The sequence below is a fragment of the Podarcis raffonei genome, chromosome 4 (genome assembly GCF_027172205.1).
Source record: "Podarcis raffonei isolate rPodRaf1 chromosome 4, rPodRaf1.pri, whole genome shotgun sequence".
In the NCBI taxonomy this organism is placed as follows: Eukaryota; Metazoa; Chordata; class Lepidosauria; order Squamata; family Lacertidae; genus Podarcis; species Podarcis raffonei.
This window is the reverse complement of record NC_070605.1, coordinates 42,108,618-42,124,620: the sequence shown is the minus strand read 5'-3', so window position 1 is coordinate 42,124,620 and position 16,003 is coordinate 42,108,618. Positions and strand designations below refer to the sequence as shown.

At 44.4% G+C, this 16,003-nt stretch overlaps 2 protein-coding genes and 2 non-coding genes across 8 annotated transcripts; 3 read left to right on the top strand and 1 right to left on the bottom strand.

The window, feature by feature from the left end:
* Positions 1-283: 283 nt before the first annotated feature.
* Positions 284-7,599, top strand: LOC128412882 (myelin protein zero-like protein 1). 3 transcript variants are annotated; one of them, XM_053386398.1, is made up of 3 exons: positions 284-373; positions 5,077-5,273; positions 7,191-7,599. In XM_053386398.1, exons 1-3 carry the CDS (start codon positions 304-306, stop codon positions 7,572-7,574), a joined length of 651 nt encoding a protein of 216 aa, XP_053242373.1. In that variant the 5' UTR covers positions 284-303; the 3' UTR covers positions 7,575-7,599. The 3 variants fall into 3 exon arrangements, with proteins under 3 accessions (XP_053242373.1, XP_053242372.1, XP_053242371.1); XM_053386397.1 differs by lacking the exon at positions 284-373 and adding an exon at positions 3,817-4,030; XM_053386396.1 differs by lacking the exon at positions 284-373 and adding an exon at positions 3,875-4,043.
* Positions 472-543, top strand: TRNAP-CGG (transfer RNA proline (anticodon CGG)). Its single transcript has one exon. It is a non-coding gene; the product is annotated as a tRNA-Pro (tRNA).
* On the bottom strand, positions 1,328-1,399 carry TRNAP-AGG (transfer RNA proline (anticodon AGG)). Its single transcript has one exon. It is a non-coding gene; the product is annotated as a tRNA-Pro (tRNA).
* A 3,439-nt stretch (positions 7,600-11,038) lies between the features above and the next one.
* LOC128412881 (myelin protein zero-like protein 1) lies at positions 11,039-14,753 on the top strand. 3 transcript variants are annotated; one of them, XM_053386393.1, is made up of 3 exons: positions 11,039-11,181; positions 12,284-12,477; positions 14,410-14,753. In XM_053386393.1, exons 1-3 carry the CDS (start codon positions 11,070-11,072, stop codon positions 14,719-14,721), a joined length of 618 nt encoding a protein of 205 aa, XP_053242368.1. In that variant the 5' UTR covers positions 11,039-11,069; the 3' UTR covers positions 14,722-14,753. The 3 variants fall into 3 exon arrangements, with proteins under 3 accessions (XP_053242368.1, XP_053242370.1, XP_053242369.1); XM_053386395.1 differs by lacking the exon at positions 11,039-11,181 and adding an exon at positions 11,303-11,367; XM_053386394.1 differs by lacking the exon at positions 11,039-11,181 and adding an exon at positions 11,656-12,118.
* Positions 14,754-16,003: the final 1,250 nt, after the last annotated feature.

Sequence of the window (16,003 nt, the reverse complement as noted above, 5' to 3'; positions counted from 1 at the left end):
GCGCGCGGGGCAGAGGTGAGTGAACGGGACCCCACAGCAATAGAAAACGGCCAAGGAATTCTGTGAAGAGGGAGAAACGGCCACGCTCACTTCCTAGTTTTGCCGACAGAAATGAATGGATTTGCCCTGAAATCCGGCGGCCCAGCCGGAACGCGGCTTACTGCATTTCTTCACACGGGGTATATAAAGGAACAGAGAGATTTTTCGCGAGGCGGCCAGAATTTTCGTCCTCCTCCGAACCCCCCTTTTGCGGAGAAAGGACTCTCCCTTGAGGTGGGCGAAGAATGCCGTGAAGCTATTTGAATGGATAATAGTGTCCCCCGGGACGGTGGGCCAAACCATTCTTCAAAATGGAAGGGGTGCACGTGTTTATGTGAGAAACCGAGCCGGCTATTAAGTGGAATACTTGCGCAGTGCAACAGGGGCGGGATAAAAGTGAAGAAGTGAGCTGAGGAGGAGTATGTCGAGAGCGGCTCGTTGGTCTAGGGGTATGATTCTCGCTTCGGGTGCGAGAGGTCCCGGGTTCAAATCCCGGACGAGCCCGTTGTTGGAGGGGGTGGTATAATTCCTTCCTATTTTGGGGGACGACCGCATTTTATTAATTTTGCAGCTCTATCATCAGGGCCTTGTGGGTGGGAGGAGGAGGAGGAGCGGGAGACAAGGTGCTTGGTACATAACCATGAAAGCGATCGAGCCTTCACGAGAGGAAAATGATAAATAGATAAAGATTAACAGGAGGTGGCACTGTTGAAAAACGGGGCGAAAATATTGCTTTGACATGAAGGTTGCCATGGTTATTTTTAAAACATATTCCCAAATCGAGGAATCGGGAGAAGGAAATTAAGACGCCTCCACGGAGCACGCAAGGGAAGAGAAAGGCATCAAATAGCCTTTTATTTTGATGCTCTTTTCCATTAAGAGTCACGTGGAACGATTGCATTTATTTTATTATATTCTGGGCTTCCTAATAAAACCGCCTCTACTAGCACCATTGTCATGAATTATTAGTACGTAGTATTAGTACACATGCAGGAAAGGAGCTGGGTGAATAGGAAGAAGGTTTTTTTTAAAAAAAAAATCTTACTCCGCTTCTTAAAGTTACACAATAGGCAACGAAAAGGAAAAAGGGACGTATTTTCACATCTTAGTGCACCAGTAAACATCATAGTGCACCAGTAAATGGCACAACGACCATACCAATAAGTCCCGTGACAATGTATATTAAGTTCTGGGGCGGCGGGAGCCATGGGGGGTGGAATACATTTTTATTGTGCTTTTAGCACTGGTGGGAGGGGGACGATGACGACCGAGAAAAAAATTAAAAAATGGGCTCGTCCGGGATTTGAACCCGGGACCTCTCGCACCCTAAGCGAGAATCATACCCCTAGACCAACGAGCCAGCCTTCTATCGTTTCTCTCGCTGCTGTACAAGGAGTCTATGGCCGTATCTGGGAGAGAGTTTAATTTCTTTAAAATGCTAAGCAACATTAAAACATTTAAATACCTACGCGCCTTTCAAAGGTGGTTTACTTTAGGACAGTGTTATTTGCATGGGGAGGGGGCGTGAATCCACACCAGCAGCACGAGCAAAATTTGTTTCTCTGCTTATACGTATTGCAGCTGCTATAGATCCTTTGCCTCACACAACGTAATGACGTAAAGAAAGGTATTTCCTTGTTTTGATCCACGTCATAGGAACAGGCTGGCAGAGGGGGGCATTTTCAAAGCAGCAGAGAGATTTGAACGATTGGTATTAGTAACTGTATTACAATTTGACGTTGTTATAATGAGGCTGTTATTGGACTGCAATTGAAAATTAATAGAATTATTATCAAAGCAGCAGAGAGACGGCCTGAAACGTCTCATTCCAGTGTATGCAAAGTATTTAGAAGGCGCCCTTCATTGCAACGATCTGAGGACGCGGGTGCAATGAAGTGCGCTTTAAAACAACCGTATGATTATAGCTATAACGAGAAGAGAGCGACTAAAATCAATACGAGATAGTAATCTTGAAACTGCAGAACGGCATCTGTTTACTGTTAGACCTGCTGAGACCTGCGGTATCCCCAAAAGCCTTGAGTAAGCAGCCATATTTTGAAGTGGCGCCAAAACTGAAGTGTCAGCAGCGTCCTACCTACCTCGGAGGGAAGAGTCTTCCATGTACCGGGAAAGGCCCTTCTCGCCTGAGGACAATGCCAGGTGGCTGGACTCTGAGAAGGGCTTCCCTGGAAGAGCCTTTCATGAGAAATGCCCCTCCTGCCTGAGACAGACCATTTGAAAATGAGTTGCAATATCCAGCCTAATACTTGGGAGTGAAGGTGGGGGGGGGAAACTAGCACAAGTTTTCACTCCCACCATTCCACCCACCTCAAAAAGGGCAACTCAAAAGCTTGCCATAATTTTGTGACAATTTCATTTGGTAGAATCCAGCTGTATATTTTGGACTTTTTATTACTACTGCTAATAATCATCATCATAATCAGATTTATACCCTCACACTTTACTCCAAAGGAGGCCAGATCTGCAAACATATCCTACAACCAACGTCTTTTAAAAAAACACATACAGACTTTAAAACCATTTTAAAAAGTTCTAAAACCCTAAAAGCAATCATCTACTGCAGTGCTTTTTTTTCTAAAATAATGTTTAGGGGTACTCTCATTTTGACTCAAGAAAATCAACATTTTATAGTTCAAATCAGGGAAAGTAAATACAGTAAATGGACAAAAGTACAAAGATTCACATAATGTTTAGTGATATGCGGACCCCCAGGAAAAAAGCACTGACCTACTGTCACAGTAATGATGTCAGGGTTAACAGACAGAAATTTCAGTCATCTAAAAACGCAGCAAACGGGAATTATTTAATTTTTAAATTTCTCATAAAAGTTGTTAATGAGTGAGACTAGCATAGCTCACTAGGGAAGGCATTCAGCAGACAGGGGACTGCCACCAAGAAGGCCCTGCCTTGGGCTACTGCAGACAGCAACCTCTAGTGGTGGCACCTCCAACAGCAGGAGAGGCTTGAGATGGTTGATATTTAGGTACTTGGGTGGGTCCCAAGCAGTGCCGGATTTATGTATAAGCTAAAGCTATAGCTTAGGGTCCCACTCTCTAGGGCCCCCCCAAAAAAATTTAAAGGAAAAAAAGATGTACATTTCCATAATATAAGATAAAAAACAAATAAAATAAAACCTACATACAGCAACAGTGTTTTGTGTTGTGTAGGCTCCTATGATGGAAGTAACAGGCCTAGACTGCTCCCTAAAATATCACTGGTTTGCTCGTTTCTGTATATAGGGTGCCTACATTCTGCATGGGCTGGTTGCATGGCAACATGTGCAAATGGCTTTAGAAACCTATTAGTTCCATAAATTACCATATAGCATATATTCCACACAAAAAGCAGCGGCAATTTGTTGTTGACAAAGGAAAGCTGGACATATAAATGGCCCCATTACCTTCAGTAGCTTAGGGCCTCATCAAACCTAAATCCGGCCCTGGTCCGAAGCCATGGTGTGTGCTAACACCTTGAATTTGGCTTATGGACATTTGTTGTTTTTACCCATATGTTTTTTTATTTATTGCATTTACAATCCACCTTTCCTCCGAGATGCTCAAGACTGTCTAAATATTTCTTCTCTCCTTCTATCTTCGCAAAAACCCTCTAAGGCAGGAAAGTGTGCATAATGGGGTTGCAGCGGCGGCAAGGCGCTTTTCCTAAGTGCTCTCTGTTACGCTCCTGCTGGAGCCTGGGGAGCATTTCGAAGCCCTTCCCCGGAGGCTGCTTCGCCCTGACAGCGGCTCCCCTGGACTGGGCCGCGTTCTTTCCCAGCCTCCTGCCCCTCACGGCCCGCAACAATGGCTGTGAGGTGGGAGTGGGCGTCACAATGGGCGAGAAAATGTGGGCAGAGGCAGAAAGATGGGCGCCCTGTCCACGGCGGCAGCAGGCGGCGCTCCGGGGAAGCGCAAGAAGTTTGCCGCCCGCGATCCCGGACTATGGTTGGCGGTGGCTTTCGCTCTGGGCCAGTGTGAGCTCTCCTAGTATTCTCCGCCTATGCGGGTGGGGGGCGGGCGGGAAGGGAAAGCGCCTAGCCGCGCCCCCTTTGCTGGGGTTCCTGCTCTCTCCGGCTTTGAAAAAGGGGAAGTGGTTGGCCGCTCCATAGATGCAAGATCACTGAAAAAAGATCACTATTTATGAGCGGCAGTTCAGGATGAAGGAAGACACGAAATATCAGTTTGGAGGCTGGCACGTTGTGACCCCTTTTGGGGTCTCCTCGGTTTGCAAGGGTGCCTTGCACACGTGCTGAAAACATGCAAAGGAAACCTGCAGTCCTTACAGAATCCATTGTATTCAATGGGATTAAATGTGCTTCGGATCATGGGCATAGCCAAGGGGAGGGCAGCTGCCTCCCCCCCCCCCAAATCAATACAAATCTGAGGTTCTGCCCCCCCCCAACAAAAGCCTGCCCCTCCCAAAAAAAATCCTGGCTATGTCCATGCTTTGGATTGCAGCATTATTGGACCATTCTCTAGTCTACGCCTTTCCCCCCTAAAAAGTAACATCTTGGAAACTGGGAGGTGTCGCTTCAACCTCCTGGTTTTCTGTTTTTACTTTTGGTGCTTTATTTTAAGTAACTCATGGAACACAGTAAAATGAATAATCCCAGAATTTTTATTCTTTTTTATTTTGGAAGCAGTTTGCGGTTTTGCACCCCAGTTCCTCATTGAGATTGTATACGCACTTGTAACTCAAATATCTTCAGAAATATCTTCTCAACATTCAGTTTTATTCATTGGTCAAGCTTTTATCCCACATTTCAGGAAATGTGCCAAACTTCAATATAAAATGACAGAGTACCAAATAAAATCAAAATTAGAAACTAAAAATATAATGAAAACAGTAATGCAGATGTTTTGTGTCTGTGGAACCAAGAGAGTTGTGATGTCTGTTACCTTTAGTAATCAGCTTGAGATGTTTTCATAACAGACAACATATCCATATATAAAAGCAAATCTTTATGCAGTTTTGTCTTGCTCTGCATATTTAAAAACTGTAATTTTGTTGCTTACAAAGGGACGCGGATGGCATCTTGTTCTTCAACAGTCGATAGCACAACTGATGAAGAAGGTTCCTCACCAACAGAACTCATTGTGGGGATTGGGGCAGATGCAAAGCTTCCATGCACATTCAGGTCATCAGAGGAAATCACCAGTGCAACATCTGTTACGTGGAGCTTTCAACCAGAGGGATCAAAGGCTCGTCCCATACCAGTAAGAGTTAATGTCTGAGGAGAGCCTCGTTTTGCATAAGAATTTGTGGTGAAAGTGGATTACAGTGGTACCTCCTGTTACATATGCTTCAGGTTACATACGCTTCAGGTTACAGACTCCGCTAACCCAGAAATAGTACCTTAGGTTAAGAACTTTGCTTCAGGATGAGAACAGAAATCGTGCTCTGGCGGCACGGCGGCAGCAGGAGGCCCCATTAGCTAAAGTGGTGCTTTAGGTTAAGAACAGTTTCAGGTTAAGTACGGACCTCCAGAACGAATTAAGTACTTAACCCGAGGTACCACTGTATCTGTTTTGACAGCGCTACCTTAATTTTGTCTTATGGAAACAATTTATTGTCTGCTCTGGAATGACAGCACTTGACCATATTCTGCCTTTCCTGCAATGTCATAAAAAAAAGTAACCTTTGTGCCGTTTTATTCACATCATTATTCACTTGGTCCTGCCTCTATTTCCTCAAGATCACACTGTATGTCTCTTTGTAACCTCTTAATGGATGTGTTCTTGCTCCTAAAACTCAAGTATTTGATGAACAATCCCAATTCCATGCATGTTCACTTTGGAAGTAAGTTCAGAAGGACTTATCCCGAAGTATCTGTAGGACTGCAATCCGAATCTCCAAAATTCCCACCCAACTCCCCAGTTTTGTTTCTGCTTTGCCTCCTTTGTCCTTTAACAAATCCGCCTGTAAGAGCTTGCAGCTTTGGGTATGCAGCGTTGATCACTGACTCTCTCCCTCTCTCCTTCAGATTTGTTAGAAGTTTTCTATCTCACTTTCTGCAAGGTGGCCCTTTTCCTTTCCGCTTCACTGCATGGTCACCTCTTGATATCTTAGATCTTAGAAATGGTAACTCTTGTATGTATTTGGGGCAGTGTGTCTGAGTGGAGGGATTTATCAGATGAAAGCATATAGCCTCTGGAATTTGCTGACTGACAGCTGCAATCCTGGGCATATATATACATAAATTTTGTATTGTTTTTTAAACAAATACAATAACCATTAAACACTTATCGAGCAGCAGAACTAATGGCGTTTGTTTATACAGCATACTTGAGAGTAGGGCTATGTGCACATTAACAGCTTGAAATGAAGTAAGATCATCACCCCCCCACCCCCTGCATTTCAAATCACTTTTAAATGTTGCTGTTCACAACAGAGGGTGCAGAGATGCAAGCTCCAATTCACTAAATCTATCATCTGCACATCCAACAGCTGCCTGAAATACCTTAGCTTAACCATAGTTTCCATATTCTTAATGGATGAAAGCTGGGTTGAAGGAAGGTACACCAGACAGGAGTATATCACCAGAAGTTATGGGAGGCCTATGGACTGTGGCAATGTCATGTTTAGGGAGGTTCTTAATGTTTGAAGTTTTATTCTCTTTTTAGTGTTCTGTTGGGAGCCGCCCAGAGTGGCTGGGGAAACCCAGCCAGATGGGCGGGGTATAAATAAAAAAGTTGTTGTTGTTACTTGGCTTCAAATGACTGCAGTGGCAGCATGCTGGAGCCAGAGTAAGTAGTAAAGTGTACACAGCCTGAGCTCCATTGAACTTAGTGAGACTTACGGTACTTCAGATTGAACATGCCTAGGATTCGGCAAAAAGTAAGAGAGGCATCCGCAATGTAACAAGAATAAAGTTTGGTGGTTTGGCTGGCTGCATCTGGGTGTTACCCTTTGTGAATCCACTGAAGATCAAGCTTAGAATTCAAGTTTTGTGTAATCAATCCCCGAGGTGTTGGAAACATCCACTCAATGTTACTAAAGCAGGAAGAAAAGTTAAATGTTCATGCAAAGTTAATCATGGTTTGATTTTAAATTTGTATCCCGCTTCTCCAACAACTATGTTCAGCTCAAAGCAGCTATTAACAAAGTTATTGTGTTTGTTTTTATGCTTACAGTTTTTCTATTACTCAAATGGGAGGGAATATAATGGAAAGAATACACAATTCAATGGCCGAAGTACCTGGGATGGAGATTTTTATAGAAAGGATGCATCCATCAAGGTAGGAAACATGCAACCTATAGACAATGGCACTTACTTCTGTGATGTTAAGAACCCACCAGACATAGTCACTGAGCCAGAGCAAGTTGAAGTTAGAGTTTTGGAGATAGAGAAAATATTGGGCCCTGGAAGAGCAGCACCAACCCTTGCAAGTACCACAGCGGCAACGGCAACGGCAACCACAGCCTCTGGAAACATTTCACTTAATGGAGTATCATTTTGGCTACTTGTCCTTCAATTCTGCTGCATTCTAGCATCTTTTCAAAGCTATTTGTTCTGAAAATAAAGTACACTTCTTAAGATTATTAGGAGTGTTCTCCAATTTATTATTATTATTACTACTTTAATTAATTACCTACCCTTTATTCTAAGGTCCTGGGGTGGGTTACAACAATTTAAAATACAACAGTAAAAACTTTAAAGATTCAGAATTACAAAAAAAATACCATCACAAAAGATAGGGTAAGTCTTGAAAATATATATTTGAGGTGTCAAAGGCCTGGGCAAAGAGGTACGTCTTCAGCACTTGCCAAAACGTTGTCTGAAGTTGTCAGACAAACCTCTTTGAGAAGGGAGTCTTCTCAGCTGTACAGTTATGACTTTGGGGCGGGGGTGGGGAAGTAGGCGCTATGCAGAGACCTTTCTAACCTCTGGATCCAGCAAGTGTTGAAGTGTAAGTAATGCTAGAGAAACAAATCCATTAAGAGAAACAAAAGCAAGTGGATCAGTGTGAGATGGTAAATTTGTGCCCCCCCCCAAAAAAAACAACAACTGTATGGTGGTTAGAAAAATACAAAGGTGAGAATTGAAAGTGGGAGAGAGTCAGAGCTACATTTAAGAGAAATGTTTGATTTCTGTTTGGATTCAAGGCTGTGGGTATGGGAGAAACAAGACCCTCTTAGGGTGTGAATACTGTAAGCTCCTTCATCGTAGGCTCAGGCTGTATATATGTGTAAATAAACCATATATCATAAAGATACCACAGTCCCCACTGTGCCTCATTTCCAAAAGGAAACATGAACCCTGGGTAAGCGTCTGGAACTCCTGGAATCTCGCACCCTTGGATACTGGGGGAGGCGTGCAACAGTTATGTGGTATCAGCAATATAAGCATTCAGGACACAATTCTTTTTGTCTAAACTTCTCTTTATGGGTTGGAGTGTTGTGTCTATCACATTGCAGTGCATGTTAATCTCAAATAACACACTGTGACCTGTGATGGGAGTACTCTCTGTACAGCTATTAATAGGACAGAGGACTAGAGCAGTCTATTCTCCCAGCACAACATCTGAAAGGCATTCTCTGGAGCAGGCTGTGAAAGAGGCAAAACAACCTGGAGAAGCTAGTCCATTGCATCTCAAAGTCTCTCTTCATGGTTGGACTGCAGCAGACCCAAAATATATTTTACTATACTCACCACATTTCTCCTAGTGAGAAGTTATAGGGGCACAGTGCTTACCTGGGTGTGATTTGCTTATGCAAGTCACTGGCCTTACTGGTAATTTGTAATGGTTGCATTTATTCTATGTATATACAGGGTGAACATAGGTAGAGGCACAACTAAAACACTCTGACCAACAGGTGAAATCCACTGCTCCCACATCAGATCTCGTGAGAGGAAAGCAGCCAGCATCTTAAGATACTTCTGCAGATTAAGCTGTGTGTGTCCTTGTCTTTCTCATTCTCCATTGAACTGCCATCTCTTGTGCCTAGGACTATCAATATCAATATCCCAAATCTCCCTAAGTACTTCTGTGGAAAGGAGAGAACAAATATATCAGTGTCAAAAGGGGGTGTGGTGGTAGCTAGAATTCCAGGCTTCTCTAAAAGTTGTCATTTCACTGAAACTTACATTTCCTGCCAGTACTGAAAATAAAATGTGGGGGTTTCCATAGTAACTTCATGCTTGTGAGTCAAGATCTTAAGCCCACATTGCATGTGATTGACTTTGAAAGCCAAATATAAAAATGTAGATTGAGGCAGAATGATGGAGGAGATAATCTGGAGGAGACTAGAAGCTGGTCTGTAGGCCAGTCTTCAACCACTGTCACTTGATTATGCATGACCAGCTTCTGCTCTTCGGCAGCATATACTGTAAGTGGTTTTTTCCAGCGTGGCCTCACTGCCTTACACATTGACAAGCTTTATAATACAGTGGTACCTCAGGTTAAGAACTTAATTCGTTCTGGAGGTCCGTTCTGAAACTATTCTTAACCTGAGGTACCACTTTAGCTAATGGGGCTTCCCGCTGCTGCCGCACAATTTCTGTTCTCATCCTGAAGCAAAGTTCTTAACCTGAGGTACAATTTCTGGGTTAGTGGAGTCTGTAACCTGAAGCGTCTGTAACCTGAGGTACCACTGTACTCTGCACAACCTGGGAATGATGACTTCACAGTATGGACCACATGTATCGGGGTGGTATTGTTTCCTATAGAATTGTGAGGGATTGAACCCTTGGTCCAATCAAAACACCAACCAAGTGTCAGGATCGCAACTGCCTATCAGATTCTTGAAGAATATAAACATAAACATTGCATTATTGTTTTCAGTCTCTGGGGTGCAGTGTTCAAACTTTTCAGAGTATTTTAAACGACTGTCTTCTTAACAGGTATGCAGTGGCTCTCATGTACCACACACTTCTTTTGGTACGTTGTTAACATATAACGCATGAAGAATACTCAAGCAAACCCATAGCTGTCAACTTACAGATTTGAAAATAAGGGACCAGCAGCCTTGAAAATAAGGGACCAGCAGCCAAAATAAGGGACCTGCAGCCTCACCTGTTCCAGGCACTCCAGTCTTCCTGTCCTCCTGCAGTCTGGTCAAACTCATGCTGGTAGCTTCCAGAACACTGTCCAGCCAACTTTGGAACCAGAGGTTCAACTGAATAGAATCTGAATCACATGCACCACAAGGCCTATGCAGCCTCAACTTAAGATGGCTCCCCGGCCTGGCTTTGCACTGCAAAGTTAGCAGCAGCACGTGCAACAAAATGGCGTCCAGCATTCAAAAAACCCCTCAACTTGCATTAACTAGCCACACACAAGGCATGCAAGCTCCACCCCCCCAGTCGTTCTTAGACTTTTTATTGGGTGAGCAACACAGCCAAGCAACACAGTTGGAGCCTCCCTCCGCCCTGGCCAGCAGGGAGGAAGGGAGAGGAGCTGCTTCCTTTGAAATTTAAGGGACATCATTTAAGGGACATTTAAGGGACATCTATCAATAAGGGACAGCAGCGGGACATGGCGCTGGAATAAGGGACTGTCCCTTCAAATAAGGGACACTTGGCAGCTATGAGCAAACCAAAGACTGCTTAAGCAGTCATCTAATTCCTCGACTCTATTCCTATATTATGATTATTTACATCATGGCAGGAGGCAGCTTTGAAGTAACATCAGTGTGTTTTAAAACACACACAAAAGCAATGAAATAACAGCAAGTCATCAAGATCTTCCCCGAAGGATTTCCCTACCAAGCGGACATCCTCTTTGTTCCCTAGCTAGTGGCGCGTACTACTGATCAAGAGGCATTCTTCTCTGCGTCTGGGTCATTTTTATGACCCACCTTTCGGAGTTTCAGCGACCACAACCGCGCGCACGATTCGAGGGCAGCTGCCCCCTTGGTTGGCGAAGGGCCTCGTGCTTTGGGCACTTTGACTTTCGCGCCAGCCTGACTCGACGGCGTCGCTTTGCCTCCCGCCCCCTGTCCCCCAGCAATGGCTTTGAGGTGGGCGGCGGCGCAACAATGGGGCGCAGAGGGTGTCCGGAGGCAGAAGGATGGCTGCCGCCTCCACGGCCGCAGCAACCGGCGGCCCGGGGAAGCGAAAGAGCTCTTTCCCCGCCGGCGTGCCGGCGCTCTGCCTGGCGCTGGCTTTGGCTCTGGGCCACGGTGAGGGCTGCTGCTCTTCTCGGTCTCCGAAGGGGGCGCGCGGGAATGGCGAGAGGGCGGGGCGAATACGTGGCCTGGCCCCACCCCCTTTCCTGGGGTCCCTGGCGGGGAGCAAAAGTCGCTTTGGGTGGGAAAAGAGGGGTCGCTTCGACGGGGGGAGCAGAGGATGGATTGCGGGAAACCTTAGTACGAGGGGTTGCTTGGAAGGGGAAATCACTGGATGAGGAATTACGCTGGGAAGAAGGCGGCTTTATGAGCAGTGGCAAAGAGAGGAAGATTAACTAATGCTACGGAGGGATCTCACACTTGGTTGTGTGGTGTTGACGTTGCGGCCTTAGTACCCTCTCGGAAGCTTGTGATCCTAAACAGGGGTGCGGGGTCCATTGTTTCCAACAGGACCTACTTCAGAGAAACTGCTTTGGATTTCAGTCTACACCTCTTTTTGTAAAAAGTAAAATATTGGGAACTGGTTACTTCAGCCTTCTGGTTTTCTGTTTTTACTTGTAGTGCTTTCTTCTAAGTTATTCCTGGAGCACGGCAAGGTGAATGACTCCAGAATTACTTTTTTTAGATGCATTTGGTGGCTTTGCACCCCAGCGCCTCAGTGATACTGTATTTGTACTTGTAGATCAAGTCAAGGACCTAGGAATTGCAAAGATGGTACTGAGAACCATCTTCGGCCTCATACCTAACTTACCCCTTTTCCTTAAGTGTCTCTTCAGTTGGAGCAGTGAAGCTCTTGAGGAGTACAGCTTAGCAGTTCTTATAAAGTCCCAAAGTTTGATCCACTGTTGATTGGGCTGGGACATCAGAGGAGCCAGTCGCTCTAGAGAGGAAAGCTCCAACACTGGATTTGCCTGCCTGATGTCTGAGATGCCATTTCAGAGGAGATACTATTGCAATTTAAGTGTACTAGACAGAAAAGTCTACATGTACAGTAAGTTGGAAGATGGTGTGGAGAGGACAAATCTGTTTAACATATACGCTGCCATGTTTCTTATTCTCACTAATCTCCCAGAGCGTCATATGTCAAGAGGCTGGAGACCTCATTACTCTGCACAGCTTTGTCTGGCTCTACAGTCTTATTTTATTGCTTTTAAAGGGGCCAGGATGGCATCTTGCTCTGCAGCACCCGAGAAGACAGCTGTTGCAGTATCTTCACCAACAAAAATCTATGTGGAGTCTGGGAAAATTGCAAGGCTTTCATGCTGGTTCAGAACATCAATGATGATTAGTGCTGCTACATCTGTTAGCTGGAGCTATCAAGCACTGGGATCAAACAGTCGTCCCATAACTGTAAGAGCAAATTTCTGCACAAGCATTTGTGGTGCAAGTGGGTTACATGTTTTGAAACTACCACCACCCTTTGTCAATTGTATGAATGTCTTGTAGAAATTAATTGTATGTCGTGGAATGACAGCACTCAGTATGGACAAAGGGACAGGGGAGGCGTACCCCTTTTCACTGCTTGAGGCGAAATGCCACCAGCAGGAAGGGACAGCAGCAATGGCAGGTTCCAGTAAAATCTTGCAAGATCTCGTAAGATTTCTCTGGAAATAGGCACCAAGGCTGGTGCCACTTCTCCACCAGTAGTGGAAGTGGTGGGACAGACAGGCTGCGGATGGGAGTACTACCTTGGTCACACTGGATGGACAGTGTGGATGGACACATGGATGCCAAGGGCTTGTCCACAACCCAGAACCTGCCTGCCTCTCCACCAACCCACCTGTATCCCAATGTTGTCTCAGACCTTTCAATGTGGAAATTTTTTAACCCTGGCTGTTCAGGACTTTCCAAGGATAAAAAAAAGCCACATTAAACAGGAGAGGTTCCAAGACAACACTGGGAGCCCCTACATGAGCACAGTGATAGGCAGGTGCAAATCCACATTTTCCTCTAGTGTGGACAAGTCCTAGTTTTTGCCCATTGGCATAGCCGGAGGGGAAGCAGGGGAACTGCTGCTCTCCCCTAAATCAATCAATAAATAAAACTTAACTAAAAGTAGAAATTGGTAGAAAGATCTTGACAGATTTTTCTGAGCCCTTGGGGTCAAAAGAAAGTAATTTAAAACCACTGTTGTTGAGACGTTTCATTCCAAATCTGCTAGACAAAGCCAGACAGAGGATGGTGACAGGTGGGTGTCCTGTCCCCCCAGCACAAATCCTGGCTATACCCATGATTTTGCTTGTCCTTAGATATAAAGTGCAGCCTTTCATATGTTTTGTTCCTATCTCTCTTCTCTTGGACTCTCCCCTTTATCACAATTCTTTACTGTGTCTCTTTGTAGCCTCTTAATGAATTTGTTCTTGCCCCATAAAGCATAAACCATAAACAAACCCAATCCCATGTAAGTTCAAAGGGGCTTACTCCCAGGTAAGCATTCATAGGAGTGCAATCTCAATCTCCAATTTTCCCCACCCACCCTTCCAGTTGTGTTTCTGCTTTGCCTCCTTTCCCTTTCAATTAAGCCTCCTGCAGAATCTATGGGGTAATTGCTCATCATTTCCCCCCTTTCTCTTTTTAAAGGTGTTATTGGAAGATTTCTATCCCACTAGTAGCACCCAAGCTGGCTCTTCTCCTCCCAGGCATGTGGAATCACTGGATAAATGCAAACCTTTATGTCTTTGTATACGTGTCTGAGATGAGGGATGTTTCAGTCAAAACCATATCTCCTCTTGAATCTACTGTCTTAGGCTGTGCATAGTACCTGAGAGTAAGCTCCATTGAACCCCGTGGGATTTGTAATGGAAAGGGGAGGCTAGGGGAACCTGCTTATACCCTTTCTTGCACAGCTGCCTTGCCAGAAAGACCTGTTGTGAATTAAACTATGCAGTAACAATGCCACCATACCCACAATTAATCCCAACAACCCCCAGGCAGGATGAAGTCTTGGAGGTCAAAGCAATTTCATCCAGTGTTATGCTGAGATGACACACCTTGAACTTTTCAGCCAGATGCCTCTCAATATATCCAGAAAAAGCAGAAGTAGCACCCATGGGCTTAGTGCAACCTGCTCTTTCTCTCATAAAATGCCACTCTTTCAAACCCAGACAAAAATAAAGGCTTGTGTGTCAGGTGGCTGCATCTGAGTGTTCTGCTCTCTGTAACTACTGGAAATCATGTGTAGTTCTCCATGGTGTTGGAAATATATCCACTCAATGTTATAAATGAGGATGAAAATTAAAGGTATATATGCAATGTTACATGTGTTTGTTTCTGTTATTACAGTTTTTCTATTACTCAGATTGGAAGGCATATGATGGGAAGAATACACAATTCAGTGGCCGAAGCATTTGGGCTGGAAATCTTTTTAAGAATGATGCATCCATCAAGATAGCATATATGCAACCAGCAGACAATGGCACTTATTTCTGTGATGTTAAGAACCCTCCAGATATAGTCACTGCAGAAAGGGCAATTGAAGTTAAAGTTCTGGAGAAAGAGAATATTCCTGCAAGCTCCGGAACTATTTCATCCTGCTGGCTACTTGTACTTCAGTTCTGCTGCGTTCTAGCCTCTTTGACAAACTACTTGTTCTGAAAATAAAACACACCTCTTGAGGCAATTAAGAATGTTCTCCAGTATCTCATTTATCTGGACACTTAGCAATGGGGTTGAGAAGGAATTGGGATGAGTTGCAATATGGAAGACAAATAATATTGCCCCGCTGAAATAGCAACTAACTAAAACAGGCATAGGGAAACTCTGGCCCTCCAAATGTTTGGGACTACATTTCCCATCATCCCTGACCACTGGTCCTGTTAGCTAGGGATTATGGGAGTTGTAGTCCCAAACATCTGGAGGGCCGGAGTTTGCCTATGCTTGAACTAAAATGTACTAAAAGCTCATTCCCCCATGGCAACTTTAATCCTAGTAAGCAAATGAAAATTTTGCAGACCTCCTTCTCTGCAGGATGGTTGTTTCTTAGTTATGAAGCAACCGCTGAGATTGATTGTGTGTGTGTGTGTGTGTGTGTGTGTGTGTGTGTTTACACATGACTTTGACAACTAGATGGATGGATAGAATAAAGAGAGCATTTCAAAAATGCCCAACCAATTGCAATGCTGTCCAGGGGTCATTTACCTTTTACCTTTTCCTAGATAAACATAACATCTCATACACTGTTTTCTGAAATCTATAGTTATGTGCAGTGCTCTTTTTCTAGAAAAAGGGATGCCGAAACTCACCATGAATGGCTCCCTTTTTCTCTTATAATGGCAATAGCACCCACCTGAGAGGTGCCGGAACTGAGTTCCAGTGAGTTCCAGTGAAAAAAATGCCCTAATTATGTGGTATCAGCAACATAAGCATGCCAGACATAATTTCTGCATTGTTTCTGCCCAATCTTCTCTTTTGTTTGAAGTGTTGTGTCTTTCACATTGCAGTACATGCTAATCTCTCATAACGCACTGTGACTTGTGAAGGGAGCTTTCTGTACAACTATTAATAGGACGGAGAACTAGGAGAGGCCTCTTTTCCCAGCATAACGTCTGAATGGTATTCCCTTCCCCACCCCTAAATTTGCAGTTGGCAAGACACTGCTTTCTGCTGCCACATCCACGGCCTCTCACACCCAGGAAGGGATGAGACAAACTGGCTATAAAGAAATTCTTATGTTTATTTTCGTAGATGCTCAAAAAGCCAACAGTTGGTTTTTTTCATTGGAACACTGACAAAAAGGCACTTTCTTAAAGTAATATTAACATAGCGACATGATACTATACTAATTGGCATTCAAATAATACTCCCTCTAAACAAAATGCTTACAGTGGGTACACGGCAAATATAAAAGCATGACAGAGAAACCCATGGATTCAAGCTT